At 39.2% G+C, this 27,612-nt stretch overlaps 2 protein-coding genes and 1 long non-coding RNA gene across 6 annotated transcripts; all 3 read left to right on the top strand.

Annotated features, from left to right (window-relative positions):
- The first annotated feature begins 351 nt into the window (after positions 1-351).
- Positions 352-1,264, top strand: LOC131001406 (uncharacterized). The gene is made up of 3 exons (XR_009093925.1): positions 352-575; positions 1,068-1,172; positions 1,249-1,264. It is a non-coding gene; the product is annotated as an uncharacterized LOC131001406 (long non-coding RNA).
- Positions 1,265-3,250: 1,986 nt separating this feature from the next.
- Positions 3,251-20,515, top strand: LOC131001353 (uncharacterized). Its single transcript, XM_057927725.1, has 11 exons — positions 3,251-3,384; positions 10,581-10,697; positions 10,804-10,908; positions 11,076-11,138; positions 11,219-11,345; positions 11,647-11,729; positions 12,004-12,220; positions 12,348-12,475; positions 12,583-12,657; positions 12,791-12,911; positions 20,183-20,515. Exons 3-11 carry the CDS (start codon positions 10,804-10,806, stop codon positions 20,311-20,313), a joined length of 1,050 nt encoding a protein of 349 aa, XP_057783708.1. The 5' UTR covers positions 3,251-3,384; positions 10,581-10,697; the 3' UTR covers positions 20,314-20,515.
- A 931-nt stretch (positions 20,516-21,446) lies between these two features.
- On the top strand, positions 21,447-25,149 carry LOC131001378 (uncharacterized). Of its 4 annotated transcripts, none has more exons than XM_057927758.1 (7): positions 21,447-21,583; positions 21,676-21,881; positions 22,954-23,055; positions 23,813-23,951; positions 24,030-24,158; positions 24,245-24,335; positions 24,834-25,149. In XM_057927758.1, the coding sequence occupies exons 3-7, from the start codon at positions 22,979-22,981 to the stop codon at positions 25,001-25,003; spliced, it is 606 nt and encodes a 201-aa protein (XP_057783741.1). In that variant the 5' UTR covers positions 21,447-21,583; positions 21,676-21,881; positions 22,954-22,978; the 3' UTR covers positions 25,004-25,149. The 4 variants fall into 4 exon arrangements, with proteins under 4 accessions (XP_057783741.1, XP_057783733.1, XP_057783758.1 ...); XM_057927766.1 differs by lacking the exons at positions 21,447-21,583; positions 21,676-21,881 and adding exons at positions 22,441-22,528; positions 22,628-22,667; XM_057927750.1 differs by lacking the exons at positions 21,447-21,583; positions 21,676-21,881 and adding an exon at positions 22,395-22,528.
- Positions 25,150-27,612: the final 2,463 nt, after the last annotated feature.

The following is a 27,612-nucleotide window of genomic DNA, read 5'->3' as shown; positions in this document are numbered from 1 at the left end:
CATATTAAATTAAAGATAATGACAAGAGCTTTAATTTGGTATATGTTAGGTAAATATTGGATTTAAAATATAAAAATTATATTTATTTAAAGATTAAAATTTAAGAAAATTCTCTCTTCTCTCTTTTTTTTTCAATTATCTTTTAACTTATATTATTTTCTTTTTTTACAATATTAATTTTTATCAATATGAATTATTCTTTATTATTTTTGTATTAAACTAAAATATATTTATCTTAAATTATAATATTTTTAATTATATTTAGAATTTTTATATAATAATCAAATTAATATCAATTTTATATATAATAAAATATAAAAATATTTTTCGTGCGTTCCACACGAGTGCAAATGCTAGTCTGCTTTATTCGATAGTTCAAAATCTAATTTCGCGCAAAATCATTTCCGTTTTCTCTGTTAGTTTTGTGAAGCAAAACAGTTTTTTGCATTTCAACAAATGTTGAGCTCATGGTGCTTGCAATTTCCGCAAGAAATGGCCTTGTCCTGGAGAGAGAATTCCGCCTAAAAATTGAAGCTTTCGTTCCCAGAAAAGACCTCAAAGGGCAATCAGTCGCTGTAAGCCAGCTGCCATGTTAATTGTTCTTTTCTAGCTACTTGCCTTTTTGGGTTCTGTTTCTTATATAATGGGCCTCTTTAAAGATCCCTTCTAACTGTTTGATTTTATGCCTCCTTGAAAGTTTGGGTTTTGCAATGCATTATTATGTCTTATTTTGAGGTTTGGTATGTCGGGAGTAAATTAAACCGTGCTGATTCTGCGTGGTGAAGAGTTAAATTTGTGCTGAGTGTCAAAAACAGAGTTGCGTTGGTAAATTGTAATAGCTATATTTCTAGGTTTCGCAATGCATGTCAATTTCCTCTCTTTCTTAGCTAATTCTTATATTGATTTTGGACTCTGTTGAAATGAGATTGGGTGATTCCCTTCTGATTAAAAATGTAAAAGGTTTGCATAGAAGTTTTGTTTATTTTTAGTCAATTTCTGTAGAAGGGAAATCAAAATTTAAATATGGCTAGTTTCTTTACCTGAAGTAAATGGACTTTGAATTGTAGATTATAGGATTGGGAAAATCTGGGATTGCAGCGGCGAAACTTGCTCTTGCTAGAGGTGCTTCAGTTCTCGCCCTTGACCAGAATGAGACGTTGAAACCACTGGAGGTATGCTGTGGTATTCGTTTCTGTCTTTGGTGATCTTGAAGTTGATTGCTTTTTTCTTTCTATGTCTTGATGTCAGTGTACTCTAACTGCAGCAAACTCTTTTAAGAGCATCCGCATTGGGACCTCCTTGATAGCCTCCTTGATAGCCTACTTGATAGTGTTTGTGTTATTGAGTAGGTAGTGCTGCATTGGGGTTCCTTGATAGCCTCCTTGATAATATTAGTTTTGATTTTATGTTTTTCGTTTAAATTTTATTTCTCAAATTTAAATAACACAATTTATTACAAATTTAAATTGCATTAATTATAAAATCCTAAATATTACATAAAACTTTAATAAAATAAAAACAATTCCTAAAAATTAACTACTCTGGCCCTAGAGGTCCGAAACGTGCCCAAAGGTGCTCAGTCAAATCATATCGGAGCTGAGCATGTAGTTGTCTATCTCGGAGAAGGCTATCCCTTCGCACATATTCCTCGAAGGCCACCGGTGTTTGTCCAGCACTCTCCGTCGAACCACTGCTAGATGCCCCGTCATCATCTCTCCAGTTGGCAGCCGCTTCACCTTCGTGCTCCACAATCATGTTGTGGAGAATGATGCAACACAACATGATGTCCTTCAAGTGCTCTACGTACCAATTGCGCGCCGGACATCGAATGATTCCCCACCGAGCTTGAAGGACTCCGAAGGCGCGTTCCACATCCTTCCGTGCCGATTCTTGCATCTTCTTGAACCTTGCCTCCTTCGGATTGGTCGCCATTGATGGACTCTTCACGAAGCAACGCCACTCCGGATATATGCCGTCACACAAATAGTAGCCCATCCGGTATTCGCGCTGGTTGGCATGAAAGACCACCGGCGCCGCAGTTCCTCCTAACACGTCGGAGAAGAGAGGAGACTGATTCAGCACATTGATGTCGTTGTTTGAACCAGCGACGCCGAAGAAGGCGTGCCAAATCCACAAATCGAATGAGGCAACGGCCTCCAATATCAAGGTGGGCTCTCCCTGATCCCCACGTGTGTATGCGCCGTGCCACGCCTTTGGGCAGTTCTTCCACGCCCAATGCATGCAGTCTAAGCTCCCGAGCATCCCGGGAAAACCATGTCTCGTCTCGTGCATTCGGAGTAGGCGTTGCACGTCTGTTGCCGTTGGACGGCGCAGGTAATGGGCTCCAAAAGCCCGTATGACCGCCTTGCAGAACTTCTTGAGGCATACACGCCCGGTTGAGTCGGCCACTTTGAGATACTCATCGAAAACATCCGCACTAACCCCGGTGGCTAATTGGCGGATAGCCGACGTGCATTTCTGCAAAGGAGAAAGAGAATCTCGACCGAGTGCATCAGTGCTCATATGAAAGTAAATATCTTCACCTTGAACAGCATCGACGATGCGCAAGAAGAGCTCCTTCTGCATGCGAAATCGACGCCGGAAAAAACTAGGGCCGTACGTTGGATTGTCGACGAAGTAGTCTTGCATAAGACGTACATGGGCCTCTTCACGATCACGGTGGACGTATGATCGGGGACGTTTCGCACGCGCCGGCTCCGGCGCCAGTTGGGGGCAGTATGATTGAAGCACTTGTTTCTGCAACTCAACCAACTCCATGAACTTTTCAGCGACTTCGTCGGAATCGGGCGAAGAATCATGTTCAGGTGACGACATTTTTGGAAGCACGAATATGATATTTTGGAAGAAAAATTGTAGGAGGAAGAAGGAATGAGTTGTGATGAATGAAAGTGAGTTGTGATGAATGAATTGTAGGTGAATGAGTTGTAGGGAGAAGTATTATTTATAGAGAGAAAAAAAGATAAAAAAAAAAAGGGAAAATTGAAGAATGCCGTTGAAAGAGCCGTTGGAAAGCAAAAAAAAATAAAAAATAAAATAAAATAATGAAGAAACGGTCGAAAATATTGAAATAGGAATTTTTTTTTTTTAATTATGGCGCGTGCAGAGCACGCGCCTACTCGAGGCTCCTCGATAACTCGAGGAGTCCTCGAGGAACTCCACGCTGCATCGCCCTCCTCGAAGCCAGCCATCTCCTCGAGGAGGCCCTCGAGTACCCGCGATGCGGGTGCTCTAAATGCTAAAGATGGTCATTTGAAGACGATTCTTGGTTGTTTTGATCATGAACTATTTGTCAAGGCAGATCTGATAGTTGTTTCCCCAGGAGTTCCTCTGGAAAATTATTGTCTAGCATGTTTGTTGCAATCTGTAAGCTCGATTTAATGTTAAAAGATTATATCTAGGCAGGAGACATATATATTATTCCATTTCTTGATGTTTATATTGTTAGAACCGGGTACACGATCAAGATATTACAAAATAATATTTTGAGAAATTACAACTCAAAATAATTGAAATATTACAAAGTAAATAATTTGAGAAATTACAACTCAAATAATTTGATACAACTGAAATACACTGTATAAATAAATTATACGTATAAACAAAGTCGAGTCGAGATGAATCTCTTCCCGCAAGAAGATTATCGCCCCGGTAGTGCTCTTCGGTTAGGCGTATCTTCCCCAAAGGTAAAACGACTTCGTCTCGTTGGATGTAGCACCACAATCCGGCGAGCTCCGGCGAACTAAATAGGATCAAGAACTGAGCACAAGTGTTTGCGGAGAGTGTTGTATGTAAATGGCAGAATGCAGGATTTTGTAGTTATTAAGTGGTTTCTGCATGCTCTCCACAAGCCTATTTATAGACATGTGGTAAGTATGAATTCAATACATTGAATTCCACTCCGACGGCTGGAAGGTTGAAGATGTGGCCGGTGGCAGCAGCCATTGAAGAAACTTAGTTGCAAAATTGAAGACGCCATGCAGAAGTCGAAGCTGGCGTGCTTCTGCTGCTGCTGTGACTTGTTCTGCTGCTGTGACTGTTGCTGTGGGCTTGGTAATTAATTCAGTTGGGCCAAGAAAATAATTCTGTTGGGCCAAAAATTAAAAGCCCAATGGAGTTGGTCCAAAAAATAGTTTGGGCCCCAAACACCACCCCAAAGCACCAATTGCCAAGATCCAAGTCCTTGGCCGCGGCCCGTACCCGACCCGCCCGTCCGGCGGCGGCGGCGACGACGTCGTCGTCCGTCCGTCCGTCCGTCCGATCGATCGTCGGCGGCGGCGCGCGTGTGTGTGTGCGCGCGAGGCTAGTACTTAGATCAAGCCCACTAGCAAGCCCACAAGTCAATTTATCAACTCCATGTGCTTTGCTATTCTTATACATGAAAAACATCTCCATGTTTTCCAATGTGGGATAGCATTTATTTTCCCTCTTCAACATCCAAACTTTGACATACAATATCTCACTCATCGGAAATCGGTTTTGAGACTTCAAGTATATCACGTTGATCTACTCGTGATGTAGATTAACATCCAATCATTATTTTAATTAAATAATAAATATTTAATTAAATAATAATTTCCAGATATGGCATTAAAACCATATTTCCAACAATCCCCCACATGAGTGAGAAAACAGTATGCGAAAGTATACGAACACTTAGCTCAGTCCTCTTAAGATACAACATTGCATTTGGAGAGGTAGCTTGTGGCTTTGAACCTGCCATAGTCAATATTATCGAGTATACCGGCGGCCTAGTGGATATGGTTCCTTGAACTAGTCCTCCTCGGTGTATACTTAGTCAATAATATTGACACAATATTGCTTCAATCCTTATTCGTTCTCACGTTTGTGTCCATTACTGGCCTTGGAACACCTCTTTGGATTCATAAGTGTTTCAATCGAAGCGGCCCCACTTCACACTTACATAGGTGACTCTTAACTCAAGTATCCTGCTATACTTGTCCTCTTCGAGGAGTTCTAGAGTCATTAAAAGTCAAAGACTTAACCTCACCACGTGCAGGTTTCCGAACACTCACTGTTCTACAAGGAATAGGCAATTCGAGTGTTCAACACACGGATTTTCATAACTTAGTTGTCCCATTGAACCAAGTTCTTGGGATCCTCCAGTCATCATGGTTGGGTTGCCACTATGATTATCCTTAATTTGTGGACTTCAAACCCATTCCCCCTAACAGTTTATACATCTGATCTCGATGGATACTTTTTGTCAAAGGATCCACTATGTTATCAATTGATCTTATATAATCAATTGAGATAACTCCACTAGTGATCAAATGTCTCACGGTATTATGACGTCGACGAATATGTCTCGACTTACCGTTATACAAATGGTTTTGTGCTCGTCCGATAGCAGCTTGACTATCACAATGAATTATCACGGACGACACAGGTTTCGACCAACATGGAATATCCTCGAGGAAATTTCTAAGCCACTCGGCTTCTTCACCAGCTTTATCCAAAGCTATGAATTCTGATTCCATGGTCGATCTAGCAATACATGTTTGCTTCTTGGATTTCCAAGACACAGCACCACCCCCCACAGTGAATACATAACCGCTCGTTGAAAACGAGTCTTTGGCATCAGATATCCAATTTGCATCACAGTACCCTTCAAGTACAGAGGGTTCCCTAGTATAATGAATCGCATAGTTTTGAGTATATTTCAAATATCTCAAAACCCTTTCAAGAGCTTTCCAATGTTCATTACTAGGGTTAGCTGTAAAGCTGCCCAACTTGTTGACCGAGCATGCTATATCGGGACGAGTGCAATTTGTTAGATACAACAAGCTCCCAATAATCTTCGCATATTCTATCGCGTCAACAGGTTCTCCCTTGTGTACACTCAAATGCACACTAGGTTCCCATGGTGTCTTAGCTATTGGCTTGTCAAAAGCGTTGAATTTCTTTAACACTTTCTCAACGTAGTGAGATTGTGTTATAGTAATACCATCAGGTCTTCTTAGAATTTTAATTCCAAGGATAACATCAGCTAAGCCCATATCTTTCATGCTAAAATTTTTACTTAGCATGCCTTTGGTTTCTTGAATCACTCGGGAATTACTTCCCATGATGAGCATGTCATCTACATAAAGACAAACAATAACATATCCGTTATTAGAATTCTTAATGTAGACACATTTATCGCACTCATTGATTCTGAATCCATTTGACAACATTACACTGTCAAATTTTAAATGCCATTGAAGCGGTGCTTGCTTCAACCCATATAAAGACCTTTGAAGTTTGCATACTTTGTGCTCTTGCCCAGGTACTACAAACCCTTCAGGTTGCTTCATATATATTTCATCTTCCAACTCGCCATACAAGAATGCAGTTTTCACATCCATTTGGTGAATCTCGAGATTGTGCAAGGCAGCAATAGCGAGAAGCATCCGAATAGATGTTAGTCTGGTCACAGGTGAATAGGTATCGAAGAAATCGTACCCTTCTTTCTGCCTGAAACCTTGAACGACAAGTCGGGCTTTGTACTTATCTATAGTACCATCAGATTTGTACTTCTTCTTTAGGATCCATTTGCATCCTAAAGCTTTACTTCCAGGTGGTAGATCCACTAACACCCAAGTATGATTCTGCATAATGGAATCAATCTCAATATCGATGGCTTCTTTCCAGAGAGCTGCATCTGAGCCAGACATAGCTTCTTTAATCGTCACCGGTTCGCCATCTAGCATCAAGACAACATAATCCGGTCCATAGACATTAGCTTTTCTAACTCGTTCCCCACGTCTCGGTTCTACATCCATAGGTTTAGACCTTGGTCTTTTCCTATTAGGTGGTACATGATTAGAACCCGTGGCATCATCTACTTGAGTAGAATTACTAGCTACTTCCATAGGTTTAGAACCTGTAGCATCACCATCAACTCCATCATTAGAGTTCGATGTACCTTTATCCTTGTTAGGATAGATATTTTCAAAGAATATAGCATTCCTTGATTCTATCGTTGTCCCAACATGTATATCAGGTATCTCTGATCTGTGCACTATAAAACGATAGGCACTGCTATTAAGTGCATGACCAATGAAGATACAATCCACCGTTTTAGGTCCTATTGTAACTTGCTTTGGTAAAGGCACTTCTACCTTGGCTAAACACCCCCACACTTTGAGGTATTTATACGAAGGTTTCCTTCCTTTCCATAGCTCATAGGGAGTTACATCTTTCCCTTTGAGTGGAATCTTGTTCAAGATATAGTTGGCCGTTAAGACAGCTTCCCCCCACATGTTCTGGGGTAATCCTGAACTAATCAACAAGGCATTCATCATCTCCTTAAGAGTTCGATTCTTGCGTTCAGCAACGCCGTTAGATTGTGGTGAATAAGGAGCCGTCGTTTGATGGATTATACCACTTTCGTTGCATAATTCAGCAAACGGAGCTACATACTCTCCACCTCTATCACTTCGAACCATCTTAATTCGACATCCAAGTTGATTCTCGGCTTCATTTTTGAAGTTTATAAAAGCTTCAATAGCCTCATCTTTACTTTTCAATAAGTAAAGGTAACAATACTTTGTGCAATCGTCTATAAAGGTGATAAAGTACTTCTTGCCACCTCTAGTTTGCACGAACTTTAAATCACAAACATCGGTGTGAATAAGTTCCAAAGGTTGAGTGCTCCTTTTTACCGATTTAAACGGTAACTTAGCCATTTTGGCTTCAACACAAACTTCACATTTTTCTTGTGAGTTGTATTCATCAACTTTTAGTAAATTCATTTTTACTAATCTCTTTATAGCATTTAGATTAACATGTCCAAGTCTACAATGCCATAAATCAGAACACTCAATCAAGTAAGCAGAAGAGATTGATGCATCTTTATTGATCTTAGCCTTGGCAGACTTACAAGCTCTTACACCAAGTTTGAAAAGTCCTTCGGAGGCATAGCCTTTCCCTAGGAACTTTCCCCACTTGCGTATTACAACATAGTCAGATTTGAAAAACAATTCAAAATCCTTATTCGTAAGCCTAAAGCCCGAAATTAAATTCTTTCGGACAGTTGGAACGTGTAATACGTCTTTCAATGTGATCTCCACGCCCGACGTGAGTTGAAGAATCACATCTCCCATGCCGAGGACTTGGGATGTCCGTTCGCTAGCCTCCATTATCGTTTTGTTTTCCACTTCTTTGTAGTTGTGGAACAACTCACGATTTATGCATATATGGACGGTAGCGCCGGTGTCCACGAACCAAGCGTTCGGGTTGTCCACATGATTCACCTCGGAGATCATGGCAGCAAAGTCATCGTGGTTCCAATCGTCGAAGTCCTTCTCGACGTTGTTCACGTTGCCATTTGCTTTCTTCCGCTTTGGCTTGCGGCAATCCTTAGCCATGTGACCTTTTTTGTCACAATTATAACATACACCATCAAACTTTGATGGTTGACTACCGCTTTGCTTCCCTTTACCCTTATTATTAGGGTTAGGGCGACCACGTTTGTTGTAGGGACCGCCTTTCTCGGCGAGATTGGCCTTTGCCTCCATCGGAGCTTTTCCCTTTTGATCACGACTTCTCACGTGATCCTCCATTTGAAGCTTGGATAACAATATCGGCACGGACATCTCCGAGCGCTCATGCTTCAAAAGGTTTTGAAATTTCCTCCAACTAGGAGGTAATTTCTCTATGATGATTGCAACGAGCAATGCATCCGCCAAGGGCATCCCTTCGGCTTGAACCTCATGTGAAAGATTTTGGAACTCTTCCACTTGGTCCATCAATGGTCGGGAGTCAACCATTTTATATTCCAACCATTTGGCAACGACATACTTGGTAGTATTCGCCTTGTCCACTTGATACTTTAGATCAAGGGCCTCCCACAATTGTTTCGCGGTTTCATGAACCTTGAAAACACGGTAGAGCCGTTCGTCCAGAGACATGAGAACGGTGTTACGACACAAGTAGTCGCCGCGACACCAGTTCAAATATCCGGCACGAATTTCTTGGCTTGTCTCCCCTTCCTTTTCACTCGGGGTTGGAGGTTTATCCTCCATTAAGAATCCGGCAAACCCCACGGTTGTGAGGTAGAATAGCATCTTCTCTTGCCAATATTTGAAGTTCTTGCCTGAGAACGTTGATGGTTTCTCGGCAAGACCAATAGTTCTAGATGTTGACGAAGAAGCCCCCGTTGATGCAAACGAGGAAAATATTGACGACGTGGTTGAACCGATGGTTGCAGAGGTGGTGGAGCCATCCATATTGACGTCGGTGTGAGCCATTTCTCGAACGTGTATCAACGGCAGAGAAATTTAATCTTCTTGCGATTGTTATAACCGGGTACACGATCAAGATATTACAAAATAATATTTTGAGAAATTACAACTCAAAATAATTGAAATATTACAAAGTAAATAATTTGAGAAATTACAACTCAAATAATTTGATACAACTGAAATACACTGTATAAATAAATTATACGTATAAACAAAGTCGAGTCGAGATGAATCTCTTCCCGCAAGAAGATTATCGCCCCGGTAGTGCTCTTCGGTTAGGCGTATCTTCCCCAAAGGTAAAACGACTTCGTCTCGTTGGATGTAGCACCACAATCCGGCGAGCTCCGGCGAACTAAATAGGATCAAGAACTGAGCACAAGTGTTTGCGGAGAGTGTTGTATGTAAATGGCAGAATGCAGGATTTTGTAGTTATTAAGTGGTTTCTGCATGCTCTCCACAAGCCTATTTATAGACATGTGGTAAGTATGAATTCAATACATTGAATTCCACTCCGACGGCTGGAAGGTTGAAGATGTGGCCGGTGGCAGCAGCCATTGAAGAAACTTAGTTGCAAAATTGAAGACGCCATGCAGAAATCGAAGCTGGCGTGCTTCTGCTGCTGCTGTGACTTGTTCTGCTGCTGTGACTGTTGCTGTGGGCTTGGGAATTAATTCAGTTGGGCCAAGAAAATAATTCTGTTGGGCCAAAAATTAAAAGCCCAAAGCACCAATTGCCAAGATCCAAGATCCACCCCAAAGCACCAAGATCCAAGATCCAAGTCCTTGGCCGCGACCCGACCCGACCCGCGGCGGCGGCGACGTCGTCCGATCGATCGATCGATCGTCGGCGGCGGCGGCGCGCGTGTGTGTGCGCGCGAGGCTAGTACTTAGATCAAGCCCACTAGCAAGCCCACAAGTCAATTTATCAACTCCATGTGCTTTGTTATTCTTATACATGAAAAACATCTCTATGTTTTCCAATGTGGGATAGCATTTATTTTCCCTCTTCAACATCCAAACTTTGACATACAATATCTCACTCATCGGAAATCGGTTTTGAGACTTCAAGTATATCACGTTGATCTACTCGTGATGTAGATTAACATCCAATCATTATTTTAATTAAATAATAAATATTTAATTAAATAATAATTTCCAGATATGGCATTAAAACCATATTTCCAACATATATTGCTGTGCATGTGCAAGTTCTTCCATCTGGAGGCAATGAGGACTTCTTTTAATCTGCTTTATTCATATTTTTGTTACGATTGTTGGTGTCAAGTCATGTGTGATTCTCGTGTTTGAATTAAAGGGGAAGCGTGTCATATCTGAGTTAGATTTTGCTGCTGAAGTACTTCCACGGTGCACAAAGGTTTAGGCTATCACTGGAACTAATGGAAAATCTAATGTGGCCACTTTCGCTGGACAGGTTGCAGTTTTATTTTTTTTATGCTTTCCAGCTTTTTTTATATTTACAACTTCGTTGTGTAATTCCTTTTCTGATAGTATACCATTTAAAATAATACGAGATACAGATGCTCAGCCATTTGAACATTAGAACTTTTGTTGGTGGAAACCTCAGTATTCCTCTCTCAGAAGCAGCTTTCGAGTGCTTGTCATCACCTCAAAAACCTTTCCAGGCAAGAAGGAATTTAGCTGATTTTATCTGTATCAACTGCAGAATGCTGCAGTTTGTCGGGGTTTTACTCTACATGCAACAATATCTTGAATCTCTTCACTTTGAAGTTGGATCATTCTAAATCTAAAGTAGGCACATTCAATATTGGGCTTATTTGCATTTTTCTAGGCTGCTGTAGTGGAAGTAAGCAGCTATCAGCTAGAAATTCCGAACAAGTTCTTCTGCCCTTCGGTAAGAAGGATTCATGTGGTGTTTCAGACTTTCATTCTTACTGTACTTCTGCCGAGTTTTCTCACGTGATCAACTTTCAGGTTTCTGTTATCTTAAATCTCACTCCTGATCACCTAGAGAGACACAAGTCCATGAGGAATTATTCCACGATCAAGTGCCGTGTCTTTTCCCGCATGAGTGGCAGAAAGATGGCCATTCTTCCCATGGGTACGAAATCAATTTCTTTCTTTTTCCATTATCTGCATACTGAACCTGTTTTGTTTGGATATTATTAGCGTGTCTAGCTTGAAATATCATCTATATTACAGACAGTTCTCGGCCTTGCTTTGACTTATTCCACATTTCTCGAATATTATGTTACTTCATCAACTGTTGAAAGCTAGTAAAAGTACTTGTAGATTACTGCTATATCGATATCTTGTCCCGATTTTACATCATATCTCTTTCTGTGTAAATGTAGACCTTATGTAAGCAATCACACAACATGTAACATTTTTAACGTCTACAGGAAATCCATATATAACTGATGCAATTGCGTGTCATGCAAATGAATGTATGTTTGCTTGGATCGGTGGTTATCCTGGTATTGAAGTAAGAAAACTTCAAACTTCATTTTGGTATATTTTTCAAGCTCCAGTACTGTGATTTTCTGGTGCTGCATGCATCTGTTTCGGCTTTTCTGTCTTGTATCGTTAAAACTCAGCAGGCAGTCTTTATATCTGTATATCTTAGATGATACATATTGGTCATATTTCGTGTTGGACTGTCGTTGAAATATGCTAGTCACGGTTCTGCTTTGCATTGTGATCCTGCTTGATATTTTTCTGTTCGATGAGATTTATCTTCTTCTTGCCAACATGTGAAGGTTGACATGGAGCAGAAAGTAGCAAACTTCAATGTCCCTGGAATGGAGCTTCTCTCGCAGCTACCATTGGATGCATTGCAGGCCGTTGGAACACACAATTACTACAATGCTGCTATTGCTGCATTATCTGTTATCGGGCTGGACGTTGAAATTGATATTGCAGCCATCAGCTCAACAATTGATAAATTAAAAGCTCCACCTCATAGAGTGCAAATTGGTAAACACCATCCTCTTTGAGTATTTCTAAGGCTCGTTTAGAATATAGTGTGAATTTAGAGTGATTGTGTCTGATCAATTATTCCCATTTATAATAGTTTTGATTTATACCCGACTTCCCGTTTCAGTTCATGAAGATCGTCATGGAGTAACTTGGGTGGATGATAGCAAGGCAACCAACGTCGAAGCAACATATGCTGGCTTGATGGGCCTCACAGAAAAGAAGTTGGTAGTTTTGCTCGGAGGTCTTTCAAAGGTGATGCGTTTTGCCTCTCACTACATCTATTCTCACACAGCTATGACTCTACACCTAAAGTTGCACAAAATTGTCTGTTTATTGATTCCATGAGTTTCATTTCCCAGATCTTGGACGCCCAAGGTTCTAATGGTTTCGAGCAGCTGATAGAGCTGTTGAAGTACCACCGAGGTGTTGTCACTGTAAGTGATTCGTTTGTACTTCAACATTCTCATTTTCCATATATCGTCTCATTTTCACTGGCTCTGTCAAAATCATCTTCCCCATCATCAATATGATTTGTGCCTGAACTCGTACATCTCCATCGTTGTGAAGTTTGGTTCTTCAGGAGCGCTGATCAAACACACTCTATCGTCTCACAGTCTCAGCATTCCTTGTTTAGGAGCAAAAGATCTCAAGGACGCTGTGAGCTTAGCAAAGAACATGGCAAAACCAGGTATCATCATGCATCCAAAATTCATGCAAGAGCTACCTTATATTTCTAATTTAAATGGATATTTGAACTCTCTTTACTACAAAAGGATTCAAGGAAAACTTGAGTAGTTTGTATATGAAAATAAATGAAGCATAGCTTTTGTTAGAACCGGGTACACGATCAAGATATTACAAAATAATATTTTGAGATAATACAACTCAAAATAATTGAAAAATATTACAACGAAATAATTTGAGAAATTACAACTCAAATAATTTGATACAACTGAAATACACTGTATAAATAAATTATACGTATAAACAAAGTCGAGTCGAGATGAATCTCTTCCCGCAAGAAGATTATCGCCCCGGTAGTGTTCTTCGGTTTGGCGTATCTTCCCCAAAGGTAAAACGACTACGTCTCGTCGGATGTAGCACCACAATCCGGCGAGCTCCGGCGAACTAAATAGGATCAAGAACTGAGCACAAGGGTTTGCAGAGAGAGTTGTTTGTAAATGGCAGAATGCAGGATTTTGTGTTGTTTCTGCATGCTCTCCATAGGCCTATTTATAGGCATGTGGTGAGTATGAATTCAATTCATTGAATTCAACTCCGGTGGCTGGAAGCTGTAAACGTTGAAGAGGTGGCCGGTGGGCGCAGCCATTGAAGAAAACTTAGCTGCAAAATTGAATACGCATGCAGAAGTCGTAGCATGCGTTCTTCTGCTGCTGCTTCTTATTTCTGCTGCTGCATGTTGATGTGGGCTGGGCAGTTGGGCTTGGGAATTAAATTCTGTTGGGCCAAGAAAATAATTCTGTTGGGCCAAAAATTAAAAGCCCAATGGAGTTGGTCCAAAAAATAGTTTGGGCCCCAAACACCACCCCAAAGCACCAATTGCCAAGATCCAAGTCCTTGGCCGCGGCCCGTACCCGACCCGCCCATCCGGCGGCGGCGGCGGCGGCGACGTCGTCGTCCGTCCGATCGATCGATCGATCGTCGTCGGCGGCGGCGCGCGTGTGTGTGTGCGCGCGAGGCTAGTACTTAGATCAAGCCCACTAGCAAGCCCACAAGTCAATTTATTAACTCCATGTGCTTTGCTATTCTTATACATGAAAAACATCTTTATGTTTTCCAATGTGGGATAGCATTTATTTTCCCTCTTCAACATCCAAACTTTGACATACAATATCTCACTCATCGGAAATCGGTTTTGAGACTTCAAGTATATCACGTTGATCTACTCGAGATGTAGATTAACATCCAATCATTATTTTAATTAAATAATAAATATTTAATTAAATAATAATTTCCAGATATGGCATTAAAACCATATTTCCAACAATCCCCCACATGAGTGAGAAAACAGTATGCGAAAGTGTGCAAACACTTAGCTCAGTCCTCTTAAGATACAATATTGCATTTGGAAAGGTAGCTTGTGGCTTTGAACCTGCCATAGTCAATATTATCGAGTATACCGGCGGCCTAGTGGATTGTGTTCCTTGAACTAGTCCTCCTCGGTGTATACTGAGTCAACAATATTGACACAATATTGCTTCAATCCTTATTCGTTCTCACGTTTGTGTCCATTACAGGCCTTGGAACACCCCTTTGGATTCATAAGTGTTTCAATCGAAGCGGCCCCACTTCACACTTACATAGGTGACTCTTAACTCAAGTATCCTGCTATACTTGTCCTCTTCGAGGAGTTCTAGAGTCATTAAAAGTCAAAGACTTAACCTCACCACGTGCAGGTTTCCGAACACTCACTGTTCTACAAGGAATAGGCAATTCGAGTGTTCAACACACGGATTTTCATAACTTAGTTGTCCCATTGAACCAAGTTCTTGGGATCCTCCAGTCATCATGGTTGGGTTGCCACTATGATTATCCTTAATTTGTGGACTTCAAACCCATTCCCCCTAACAGTTTATACATTTGATCTCGATGGATACTTTTTGTCAAAGGATCCGCTATGTTATCAATTGATCTTATATAATCAATTGAGATAACTCCACTAGTGATCAAATGTCTCACGGTATTATGACGTCGACGAATATGTCTCGACTTACCGTTATACAAATGGTTTTGTGCTCGTCCGATAGCAGCTTGACTATCACAATGAATTATCACGGACGACACAGGTTTTGACCAACATGGAATATCCTCGAGGAAATTTCTAAGCCACTCGGCTTCTTCACCAGCTTTATCCAAAGCTATGAATTCTGATTCCATGGTCGATCTAGCAATACATGTTTGCTTCTTGGATTTCCAAGACACAGCACCACCCCCCACAGTGAATACATAACCGCTCGTTGAAAACGAGTCTTTGGCATCAGATATCCAATTTGCATCACAGTACCCTTCAAGTACAGAGGGTTCCCTAGTATAATGAATCGCATAGTTTTGAGTATATTTCAAATATCTCAAAACCCTTTCAAGAGCTTTCCAATGTTCATTACTAGGGTTAGCTGTAAAGCTGCCTAACTTGTTGACCGAGCATGCTATATCGGGACGAGTGCAATTTGTTAGATACAACAAGCTCCCAATAATCTTCGCATATTCTATCGCATCAACAGGTTCTCCCTTGTGTACACTCAAATGCACACTAGGTTCCCATGGTGTCTTAGCTATTGGCTTGTCAAAAGCGTTGAATTTCTTTAACACTTTCTCAACGTAGTGAGATTGTGTTATAGTAATACCATCAGGTCTTCTTAGAATTTTAATTCCAAGGATAACATCAGCTAAGCCCATATCTTTCATGCTAAAATTTTTACTTAGCATGCCTTTGGTTTCTTGAATCACTCGGGAATTACTTCCCATGATGAGCATGTCATCTACATAAAGACAAACAATAACATATCCGTTATTAGAATTCTTAATGTAGACACATTTATCGCACTCATTGATTCTGAATCCATTTGACAACATTACACTGTCAAATTTTAAATGCCATTGAAGCGGTGCTTGCTTCAACCCATATAAAGACCTTTGAAGTTTGCATACTTTGTGCTCTTGCCCAGGTACTACAAACCCTTCAGGTTGCTTCATATATATTTCATCTTCCAACTCGCCATACAAGAACGCAGTTTTCACATCCATTTGGTGAATCTCGAGATTGTGCAAGGCAGCAATAGCGAGAAGCATCCGAATAGATGTTAGTCTGGTCACAGGTGAATAGGTATCGAAGAAATCGTACCCTTCTTTCTGCCTGAAACCTTGAACGACAAGTCGGGCTTTGTACTTATCTATAGTACCATCAGATTTGTACTTCTTCTTTAGGATCCATTTGCATCCTAAAGCTTTACTTCCAGGTGGTAGATCCACTAACACCCAAGTATGATTCTGCATAATGGAATCAATCTCAATATCGATGGCTTCTTTCCAGAGAGCTGCATCTGAGCCAGACATAGCTTCTTTAATCGTCACCGGTTCGCCATCTAGCATCAAGACAACATAATCCGGTCCATAGACATTAGCTTTTCTAACTCGTTCCCCACGTCTCGGTTCTACATCCATAGGTTTAGACCTTGGTCTTTTCCTATTAGGTGGTACATGATTAGAACCCGTGGCATCATCTACTTGAGTAGAATTACTAGCTACTTCCATAGGTTTAGAACCTGTAGCATCACCATCAACTCCATCATTAGAGTTCGATGTACCTTTATCCTTGTTAGGATAGATATTTTCAAAGAATATAGCATTTCTTGATTCTATCGTTGTCCCAACATGTATATCAGGTATCTCCGATCTGTGCACTATAAAACGATAGGCACTGCTATTAAGTGCATGACCAATGAAGATACAATCCACCGTTTTAGGTCCTATTGTAACTTGCTTTGGTAAAGGCACTTCTACCTTGGCTAAACACCCCCACACTTTGAGGTATTTATACGAAGGTTTCCTTCCTTTCCATAGCTCATAGGGAGTTACATCTTTCCCTTTGAGTGGAATCTTGTTCAAGATATAGTTGGCCGTTAAGACAGCTTCCCCCCACATGTTCTGGGGTAATCCTGAACTAATCAACAAGGCATTCATCATCTCCTTAAGAGTTCGATTCTTGCGTTCAGCAACGCCGTTAGATTGTGGTGAATAAGGAGCCGTCGTTTGATGGATTATACCACTTTCGTTGCATAATTCAGCAAACGGAGCTACATATTCTCCACCTCTATCACTTCGAACCATCTTAATTCGACATCCAAGTTGATTCTCGGCTTCATTTTTGAAGTTTCTAAAAGCTTCAATAGCCTCATCTTTACTTTTCAATAAGTAAAGGTAACAATACTTTGTGCAATCGTCTATAAAGGTGATAAAGTACTTCTTGCCACCTCTAGTTTGCACGAACTTTAAATCACAAACATCGGTGTGAATAAGTTCCAAAGGTTGAGTGCTCCTTTTTACCGATTTAAACGGTAACTTAGCCATCTTGGCTTCAACACAAACTTCACATTTTTCTTGTGAGTTGTATTCATCAACTTTTAGTAAATTCATTTTTACTAATCTCTTTATAGCATTTAGATTAACATGTCCAAGTCTACAATGCCATAAATCAGAACACTCAATGAAGTAAGCAGAAGAGGTTGATGCATCTTTATTGATCTTAGCCTTGGCAGGCTTACAAGCTCTTACACCAAGTTTGAAAAGTCCTTCGGAGGCATAGCCTTTCCCTAGGAACTTTCCCCACTTGCGTATTACAACATAGTCAGATTTGAAAAACAATTCAAAATCCTTATTCGTAAGCCTAAAGCCCGAAATTAAATTCTTTCGGACAGTTGGAACGTGTAATACGTCTTTTAATGTGATCTCCACGCCCGACGTGAGTTGAAGAATCACATCTCCCATGCCAAGGACTTGGGATGTCCGCTCGCTAGCCTCCATTATCGTTTTGTTTTCCACTTCCTTGTAGTTGTGGAACAACTCACGATTTATGCATATATGGACGGTAGCGCCGGTATCCACGAACCAAGCGTTCGGGTTGTCCACATGATTCACCTCGGAGATCATGGCAGCAAAGTCATCGTGGTTCCAATCGTCGAAGTCCTTCTCGACGTTGTTCACGTTGCTCTTTGCCTTCTTCCGCTTTGGCTTGCGGCAATCTTTAGCCATGTGACCTTGTTTGTCACAGTTAAAACATACACCATCAAACTTTGATGGTTGACTACCGCCTTGTTTCCCTTTACCCTTATTGTTAGGGTTAGGGCGACCACGTTTATTGAAGGGACCGCCTTTCTCGGTGAGATTGGCCTTTGCCTCCATCGGAGCTTTTCCCTTTTGATCACGACTTCTCACGTGATCCTCCATTTGAAGCTTGGATATTAATATCGGCACGGACATCTCCGAGCGCTCATGCTTCAAAAGGTTTTGAAATTTCCTCCAACTATGAGGTAATTTCTCTATGATGATTGCAACGAGCAATGCATCCGCCAAGGGCATCCCTTCGGCTTGAACCTCATGTGAAAGATTTTGGAATTCTTCCACTTGGTCCATCAATGGCCGGGAGTCGACCATTTTGTATTCCAACCATTTGGCGACAATATACTTGGTAGTATTTGCCTTGTCCACTTGATATTTCAAATCAAGGGCCTCCCACAATTGTTTCGCGGTTTCATGAACCTTGAAAACACGGTAGAGCCGTTCGTCCACAGACATGAGAACGGTGTTACGGCACAAGTAGTCGCCGCGACACCAGTTCAAATATCCGGCACGAATTTCTTGGCTTGTCTCCCCTTCCCCTTCACTCGGGGTTGGAGGTTTTTCCTCCATTAAGAATCCGGCAAACCCCACGGTTGTGAGGTAGAATAGCATCTTTTCTTGCCAGTATTTGAAATTCTTGCCCGAGAACGTTGATGGTTTCTCGGCAAGACCAATAGTTCTTGAAGTTTGCAATGGGGCCATGGTTGACGTTGAAGCCCCCGTTGATGCAAACGAGGAAAATATTGACGACGTGGTTGAACCGATGGTTGCAGAGGTGGTGGAGCCATCCATATTGACGTCGGTGTGAGCCATTTCTCGAACGTGTATCAACGGCAGAGAAATAATCTTCTTGCGATTGTTAGAACCGGGTACACGATCAAGATATTACAAAATAATATTTTGAGATAATACAACTCAAAATAATTGAAAAATATTACAACGAAATAATTTGAGAAATTACAACTCAAATAATTTGATACAACTGAAATACACTGTATAAATAAATTATACGTATAAACAAAGTCGAGTCGAGATGAATCTCTTCCCGCAAGAAGATTATCGCCCCGGTAGTGCTCTTCGGTTTGGCGTATCTTCCCCAAAGGTAAAACGACTACGTCTCGTCGGATGTAGCACCACAATCCGGCGAGCTCCGGCGAACTAAATAGGATCAAGAACTGAGCACAAGGGTTTGCAGAGAGAGTTGTTTGTAAATGGCAGAATGCAGGATTTTGTGTTGTTTCTGCATGCTCTCCATAGGCCTATTTATAGGCATGTGGTGAGTATGAATTCAATTCATTGAATTCAACTCCGGTGGCTGGAAGCTGTAAACGTTGAAGAGGTGGCCGGTGGGCGCAGCCATTGAAGAAAACTTAGCTGCAAAATAAGAAGCAGCAGCAGAAGAACGCATGCTACGACTTCTGCATGCGTATTCAATTTTGCAGCTAAGTTTTCTTCAATGGCTGCGCCCACCGGCCACCTCTTCAACGTTTACAGCTTCCAGCCACCGGAGTTGAATTCAATGAATTGAATTCATACTCACCACATGCCTATAAATAGGCCTATGGAGAGCATGCAGAAACAACACAAAATCCTGCATTCTGCCATTTACAAACAACTCTCTCTGCAAACCCTTGTGCTCAGTTCTTGATCCTATTTAGTTCGCCGGAGCTCGCCGGATTGTGGTGCTACATCCGACGAGACGTAGTCGTTTTACCTTTGGGGAAGATACGCCAAACCGAAGAGCACTACCGGGGCGATAATCTTCTTGCGGGAAGAGATTCATCTCGACTCGACTTTGTTTATACGTATAATTTATTTATACAGTGTATTTCAGTTGTATCAAATTATTTGAGTTGTAATTTCTCAAATTATTTCGTTGTAATATTTTTCAATTATTTTGAGTTGTATTATCTCAAAATATTATTTTGTAATATCTTGATCGTGTACCCGGTTCTAACAGCTTTTGCTTTCTATCTCAGACAATTCTGCTACATCCTTGACTACTGCAAGAATGAAGCTCTCTGTATTAGAATTGTATTTTTTTTTTGTTTGTTTGAAACTGAAGTAAAAATAAGTTGATCATGTAATGTTTCTTCAATGTAGGGGATGCCATTTTACTGAGTCCAGCTTGTGCTAGTTTTGATGAGTTCAGAAATTTTGAGCATAGAGGGAAGTTCTTTCAAGAGCTTGCTCTTGGGATCATCGAGAATGAGATTCGTTGGTTAAATGCTTGATGATCCTAGGATTTTGATCTATGTAGATTACAGAATCATAGTTGCTCCTACCTTATTTTTCTGCAAGAAAAGCCATGTTTTGGTTTCCTTCTATCTCTCCACCAACGTCTATTCAATTGCTCGTCTTTGCAATTTGAATTCTAGGAGATGCTGAATTTACTAAAATGCCCCTAGTAATAATATCCGCAGATTCTCTGAAAAAGCTTGCATCATTTCCGGATTCCACATGACCCCAAGTGGAGACATCTTTCTCTATTTACAAACAAGTCCTCCAACAATTCCTACTTTTAATAGGTTTTCCACTTTCCCTAATTAAATTGGTGATCTAGCCCGCTTTTAGTAAAAAAAAAAAAGAGAGAGAGAGTAGGAGTAATATTTATGCATATATAATGTCCTTGAAAATTTATTATTTAATTTAAATTATTATTATTATTAAATTACCCTTAATTTGTATTGAAATATTTTTAAAGATTTTTTTGTTTTTATTACTGCAACAATTGGAAACAAAATATTGATATGGTCACTAATTTCAAGATCCTATCAACTTAGATATGGCCACTTTATTTTAAAAATGATATGAACGATTTTATTGATTTTTTATTTAAAATACAAATATTTTCATTAATCATGCATGATCCTATTATAATATTTTTATTAGGTTGCGTTCTCTTTGGTTGTGAATTTATCATAGAAAAAAGATGACTAAATAAATTTCACCTTTTAAATTCTTCATTTTTTTTTCTAGTTGACCCTTATTCATTCCTCCATTTCAGTACAAATGAAAGATAATATTATCCCTTGATCATTTTGATGTGATAATATTATCCTTCATTTGTAGTGAAAATGAGGAATGAGTATGAGTAAATGAGGAAAAAGAAATGAAGAATTTAAATGGTGAAATTTTGGTTATCCTTCATTTTCTGATGATAAATTTACAACTAAAGAGAACGCACCATTAGAGAATAAAAATTCATGGATAAGTTAATATTGCGATTTATATTATTTATATACATCCTTTAAAAAATGTCTTTATATTCCTCTAATATTTAATTGTAATACCGGAGTAATACTTTTGTTTTGTTTTTCCATTTTCTTTTTAATTTTTGTTTTGTTTTTTCTTTTCGTTATTTTTATTGATTTATTTTCACAATTATAGTAATCACTTCCTATCTCCGACGCCACCTTAACTCCGCCGCCTGAGTCCGCCATTTTACTCCTCCCTTTTCCGATTGCTCGAGCTCCTCTTCCCCTAAGCCTCAGACCCGCAAGTGTGAGTTTTCTTTTTCAATCCACACCGATGAGTCCTTGTAATTGTAATCAAGAGATGATTAGTACTAAACCAATCCTTGATGTGTTAATTAGATTGCTTGAAATACAAGATCGGTATTGCATTTTGCGACACGGCGCGTCATTCAATCCACAAAGGATCCAGCTGTAAGTCCTTTGAGCATTTGCAGTCGGGTTACCTTTTTAAGGTTGTTTTGATAGGGGATTCCGGCGTCGAGTTCGCCACCAGAAGTTTGGCCGTCGACGGGAAACTGATCAAGGCTCAGATTTGGGACACTGAGGTACACATTTTTGTTAGTTGTTTGCTAATCGTCTGATCTGCTGTTCCTGCATTTGTTTTCTAGTGATTTTATTCGAGAATTGCTGAATCTATTTGGCAGTGTTTGAGAATTGCTGAATGTTGTAAACTATAGATCTGTAGACTGTGTGATGAGGTTTTAGTTTGAACTGAAAGGGTATAGTGATCTAGGGTTAATAATGGGAGTTAAGGTTTGATTTTTGGAAGGTAGATTCTTGAATACAATAATAATGGGAGTTAATGCAAACTGTTTTTAAAAGTCAGGTGATGAGCTAAGCAAACAAGTCTCCAAAACTTAACCATATAAATTTACTTGTTCATAAATCATAAATACATAAAATACTGTGCAGGTCAGCTACTCCAGGCCATTATTTGGGTTTACTAAAACTAAATCAATAGTCCAAATATATAAGCCCATAACTCCAGGCCATTAATCAATAGCCCAAACATATAAGCCCATTTTGAATTTATTTAATATACATTTTAAAAATAAAAAATGAAAATATAAAAAACAACATAAGTGAATAAAGAAAAATCAGAACAGAACTGCAGCGCGTCTTCTTCGCCATTTTTCTGCTTCTTCTTCGCAAGATTTATCCTCCAAAAGTCGCTTATTCATTGATGCAATTGGTACTTCTCTTACCTTTTCTATTTTTCTAATCTGCAAAGATTTGGGATTGAACGCAATATTTCTTAAATTTAAAAAGTTGTTTGGATTTTGAACTGTAGAGATTGTGACTGTTCAAACCAGATGAAAAACTCAAAAATGGTAGGATTGGAGCAAAGTTCCTGCTGCATTTTGGATTTTGCAGTACGATTGACTGCAAAAATGGAATTTCAATTTGCTTCATCATCGCTGTTTTCTTTTTTTGCAACATCTGAGATAGAGTGATGAATTTTCCAAGGAAATGGATAGAGATTTTTTTAGGCGCGTCACTTAATTATACTGATTCAAAGTAGAAAAGTGATCAAGTTTTTTTTTTGCATTGAATTGCATAGTTTTTTCATACTATTAATTTGTGAACACCAGGTTCTGAGTTTCAGCTCCTTTTTAGGTATCCATTTCAACTGACGAGAAACATGAAATGCTTTGAGTGGTTACTCGCATGCTCTCTGATCACGCTACTTAGTAGTCCATCATACAGTTATGGAAATGTGTAAGTGATTTAACATTGCATCATCTTGTATTGATTTTCTAGTTAGTTGTTTATGATTAGATTTGCATAATTGTGAGAATGAGATAGACCTGTAATATAAAATTTGATGTGACATAATGTGTTTCTAATATCCTTCAAATCATTTTCTTCTAATGCTAAACTGAAAACTCAAAAATCGGACTCGATTTTTTGGATCCTGGCCACTTATGTTACAATGATGAATAAGAGAAACTAAGTTATTGATGGATATGGTGAGGAAATAGGAATGGATTTAGCTTCATTTGGCTTACAGTTTTTGTCAATCACAGCAACCTGATATGGACTTCTATGCTAGTTAAGTAGGGTAATTATAAGTGAATCTGGAGCATGAGAGAGAGAGAGAGAGGAATAGAAGTATAGAGAGAGATAGAAAAGATGCAGAGAGAGAAATCTCAAGATATCCGTGGAATATTTTATGTTATTCAATTATCAAGTATACAAAGATCATCTATTTATAGAAGCAGATCTACCTTGCTAATCTACAGTTCAAATCTACCTAACTACAAAACTTGACTTCAAAGCCTGTTAACTTTCTAACAGCTCTCGTAACAGCTTGAGCTGCAAGCTGCTAAACTTTTAATTTACAATCTAATGGTAACCAATAATCATCTAATCTTTTTACTATAAATTTTGTAAATAAAACATTTTGTATGGCTTCTTAGTGAATGACGAGTTAATTGGCTATATTACTTGCGTATTTAATCTCAACATCTGGCAGGATGAACGATAAAGTTTTGCGTGTTGGCGAGGAGCTTTTCAAGGAAACGTTGCCGCTACAAAGTGGTGCTCGCCTGTACCACTTGCAAGGATTAAAACCCCAGACGTGGTATGAAGTGAAGATATCATATCCTGCTTCTGTATGTGCTTCATTGTTATATGTTGCGCCATTTAAGATTTGTTGACAACGTCGCCTAATCAGATTGAAGGAATTACAGATACCCGCCAGTTTTTCTTTGCAACTAGAAAGAGGCACTCCGGAGTTGGGTCTGAATCAAGGAAGAAAATTGCTCAATACTGAGAAGATAATTTTCAAGACAGACGGAATCACCTCACTGATTGAACGGGTTTGTAAATGGTTTGTCTTACCTGTAGGTATGTGTTCTCATATTCTTGTGCGTGGATGTTGACTCTTTTGGTATGTTTGGCTTAGGGCGATATGTCTGTTCTCGTGAACGTGAAACCTGAAGGAGTTGTCGCAATACCAGGGAAGCAGGAAATGGAATATGTCATATTTAATATAGGTACTCCAATTTTTTCTCCCAATGCTCTTCGCATTCTACACCAAATTCTTAGTGAGAAACTTCTACATAGTTATTCCTTGCTTTTCCTTTTTTTCCTCGCATGTAGGACACTTTTTTTTGGTGCAGCTTTTTGCTCTACCAATTTCACCACCATCTCTTTTCAATATTTCTTGTGCATATGCTGTAAAGCCCTTTATGAACAAGCCATGCCACCGAAATTCTATTTTTTTCAATATTTATATATTAAATTAAATATGGAAGCTAATACATAAATAAAATAGGACAAAAACTCTCTTTATATATGTTTCTTCACAATGTTGTGGTAGTATCATAGGTTGTTGCTTAATATAATTCAAAATTTGGATCAACCTCTTGTCATCAGCTTCTTTCAACATGCTTATAGATTACGTCTATCTTTATTTGCCTACACGTTCGATTATATTCAATAAAAACATAGCCGGCTTTGGTTGTCTTGACTGATCTCCATCTTTGGTGCAGTTTGTGACGAACTATTGCTGGGTATTCCCCATGAGGCTTGGTACGTCGTAGTTTTCATATTGATTGGTTTGGTGTTGGCTTTTGTGGTTCCTTCCTATCTCCCTGCGTTCTTGCTGCCAAAAGATGGTAGACAACCATTGTTTGATCATACTGTCACCAAGGCTTCATGAAGCCGTCTCTTTTCAAGATAATTTGATTGAGGTGGATGATTTGGCTTCACATTTTAGCTTAGATTTATGCAAAATATGTTTTGGATGTAGTTTGACATTAAATATTTTTTATTAAAATAGTCTATAATGGGTGGTTTTATATTCTATATGTTCGTTCCTAAATGCATGTGCAATGTCTATACTTGTATAGGTGCAGAAGAATGAGAACATTTAGTTAGGTCTACTTTTGAATATTGAAACCCAAAATCCCGTTTGAGAATATATTTGTCGTTCCGAATTAGCACCAGAACGTGTAATTTCTCATTGAACATAATAAATTTATAATTGAATATATTATAATTATTCATAAATTAAACAATAGGAAGTATAAAATATGGGTTAGTTAAGATATAGTACGAAAATTTCCTCATTTTTGGCTTTATGCACGAATTGTCATTTTTTCCTCTCTCTAACTATGCATTTGTTGTACTATATTTTATCGCAAATTCTTGGGTGAGGTTGACCTCACCCTATGAGACGGGTCGGGTCGGGTCGGAGCGCGGGTTTGACGGGTCGGGGCGCGGGTTTGACGGGTCGGGTGGGTTTTGGGCGCGGGTCTGGGATACCAGAAATAAAGTACACATTCTCATTAATAAAAGTAACAATTATTGTGAACAAATGTAATACTTTAGAAACATTACATTTCATCATATCAATAGTTACTTTTCCTCAAGACAATGATTATTTGAATTATTATTTGAATTATTTCATCATATCAATAGTTACTTTTCCTCAAGACAATAATTACTTGAATTATTATTTAATTTTTTTTCTATATTCTATTTATTTTCTCCGTTATTCAAAGTAATTGTTATTATAATGAAAAGTAATTATTGATATGCAGAAATGTAATGTTTTGAAATTATTACATTTGTTCACAATAATTGTTACTTTTATTAATGATAATGTGTACTTTATCCCAAACCCGCGTCCAAACCCGACCCGACCCGCGCCCCGACCCGACCCGACCCGTCTCACCCCATGAGGTTGACCTCACCCAAGACCAACTCATATTTTATATATAACCATTTTGCCATAGACTACAGTCCAGAACCACATATTGTGTGAATTAAGTGTTAAACGATGTTCCTTTTTTAAAATACAATAAATAATTTAACACTTTAACATAACACGACTTTTTTTTTATTTTGAAAGTTATTGGAATCAATATTATCAGCAAAACCGTAATAATACAATAAGCATATCGTTTACTTATTTCTATTGTCTGACATTTGTCTGGGAGATACACCTCCTCTTCCGCTAAAACTAACTAGTAAAATAAAATAGGAAAATGTACAGATTGGCCCCCGAAGTAGTAGCCCCTATAGCGTATAACCCCTCTTACTCACTGTGTGCAACTAAACCTCCGAACTCCGAGAAAAGGGTGTAAATTCCCCCCTCTGACCTAATGCCGTTAAGTGTCCGTTAACGTTTGAGTTTAATTGCACCCTCTACTTCAGGGATGGATCTGCATCTTAATTTTTTTTTTTTTTTTTATAATTTCAGCAACTCACCTCCGGCATCAACTTAACCACCCCCGTACTCATCGGCTCCAACTTACACTTTGTCAGCTCGCACGCGCTCAATCTCTTGATCGTCGACTGCTTACCGCCGACATGCAGCAGCATCACCAACTCCAGATGTGGACCTGGATCGAATCTTGCTTGGTCCAAATCCATATCCGTATTTTTTTACTTAGGTCAGGATCCGGTTCAAATCCATTAGGTCCAAAAAAATGAGATTCATGTCCAGATCCATTAGATTCACAGGGTCTCGAGTCCTGACCCGGATCCATTCTTTTTTCTCTTTTAAAATAAATTTACAAATATTAAATTAACCAAAAATAAAATCATAATTATTATCTAGAGTTTTAATAATTATTCAAAAATAAATAAATAAAATTTAAATATATATTATATAGATACATATATATACACAATTAATATCATAAGATAAGCCTAAAAGGTTAAGGTGTTGGAAGAGATGCTGTTGTGCGGGGCGGTGAAGAAGCTGGTGGCGTTGCTGCATGTAAGCGATGGGCAGTCGACTATCAAGATATTGGGCCCGTGCGAGCTGACAAGGTGCAAGTCAGAATTGATGAGTACGAGGGCAGTTAAGTTGATGCCGGAGGTGGGTTGCTGAAATTATAAAAAAAAACAAAAAAAAAAATTAAGGTGCAGATCCACCCCTGAAGTAGAGGGTGCAATTAAACCCAAACGTTAATGGACACTTAACGACGTTAGGTCAGAGAGAGGAATTTGCACAATTTTCTTGAAGTTCAGGGGTTTAATTGCACACACAGTGAATAAGAGGGGTTATACGCTATAGGGGCTATTACTTCGGGGTCCAATCTGCACTTTTTTTCAAATAAAATTAAAAGGCTTTCAAAAAAGGATAGTGAATAAAATTAAAAGGTTTTAAAAAAAGGATAATGATAAAGGGTTGTTCTATTCATACATACTATGCATGAACATAATACCCTTATATTTTAAATAGGAAGATTTAAGTTTTTTCTAATCCCAAATTACCCCTAGCCGAAGATTAGCCTATTTTCATCTAAAATCATATAT

This window comes from Salvia miltiorrhiza, chromosome 1 (genome assembly GCF_028751815.1).
Source record: "Salvia miltiorrhiza cultivar Shanhuang (shh) chromosome 1, IMPLAD_Smil_shh, whole genome shotgun sequence".
NCBI classification, from domain to species: domain Eukaryota; kingdom Viridiplantae; phylum Streptophyta; class Magnoliopsida; order Lamiales; family Lamiaceae; genus Salvia; species Salvia miltiorrhiza.
The sequence above is the reverse complement of the archived record's forward strand: the minus strand, read 5'-3'. Positions and strand labels throughout refer to the sequence as shown.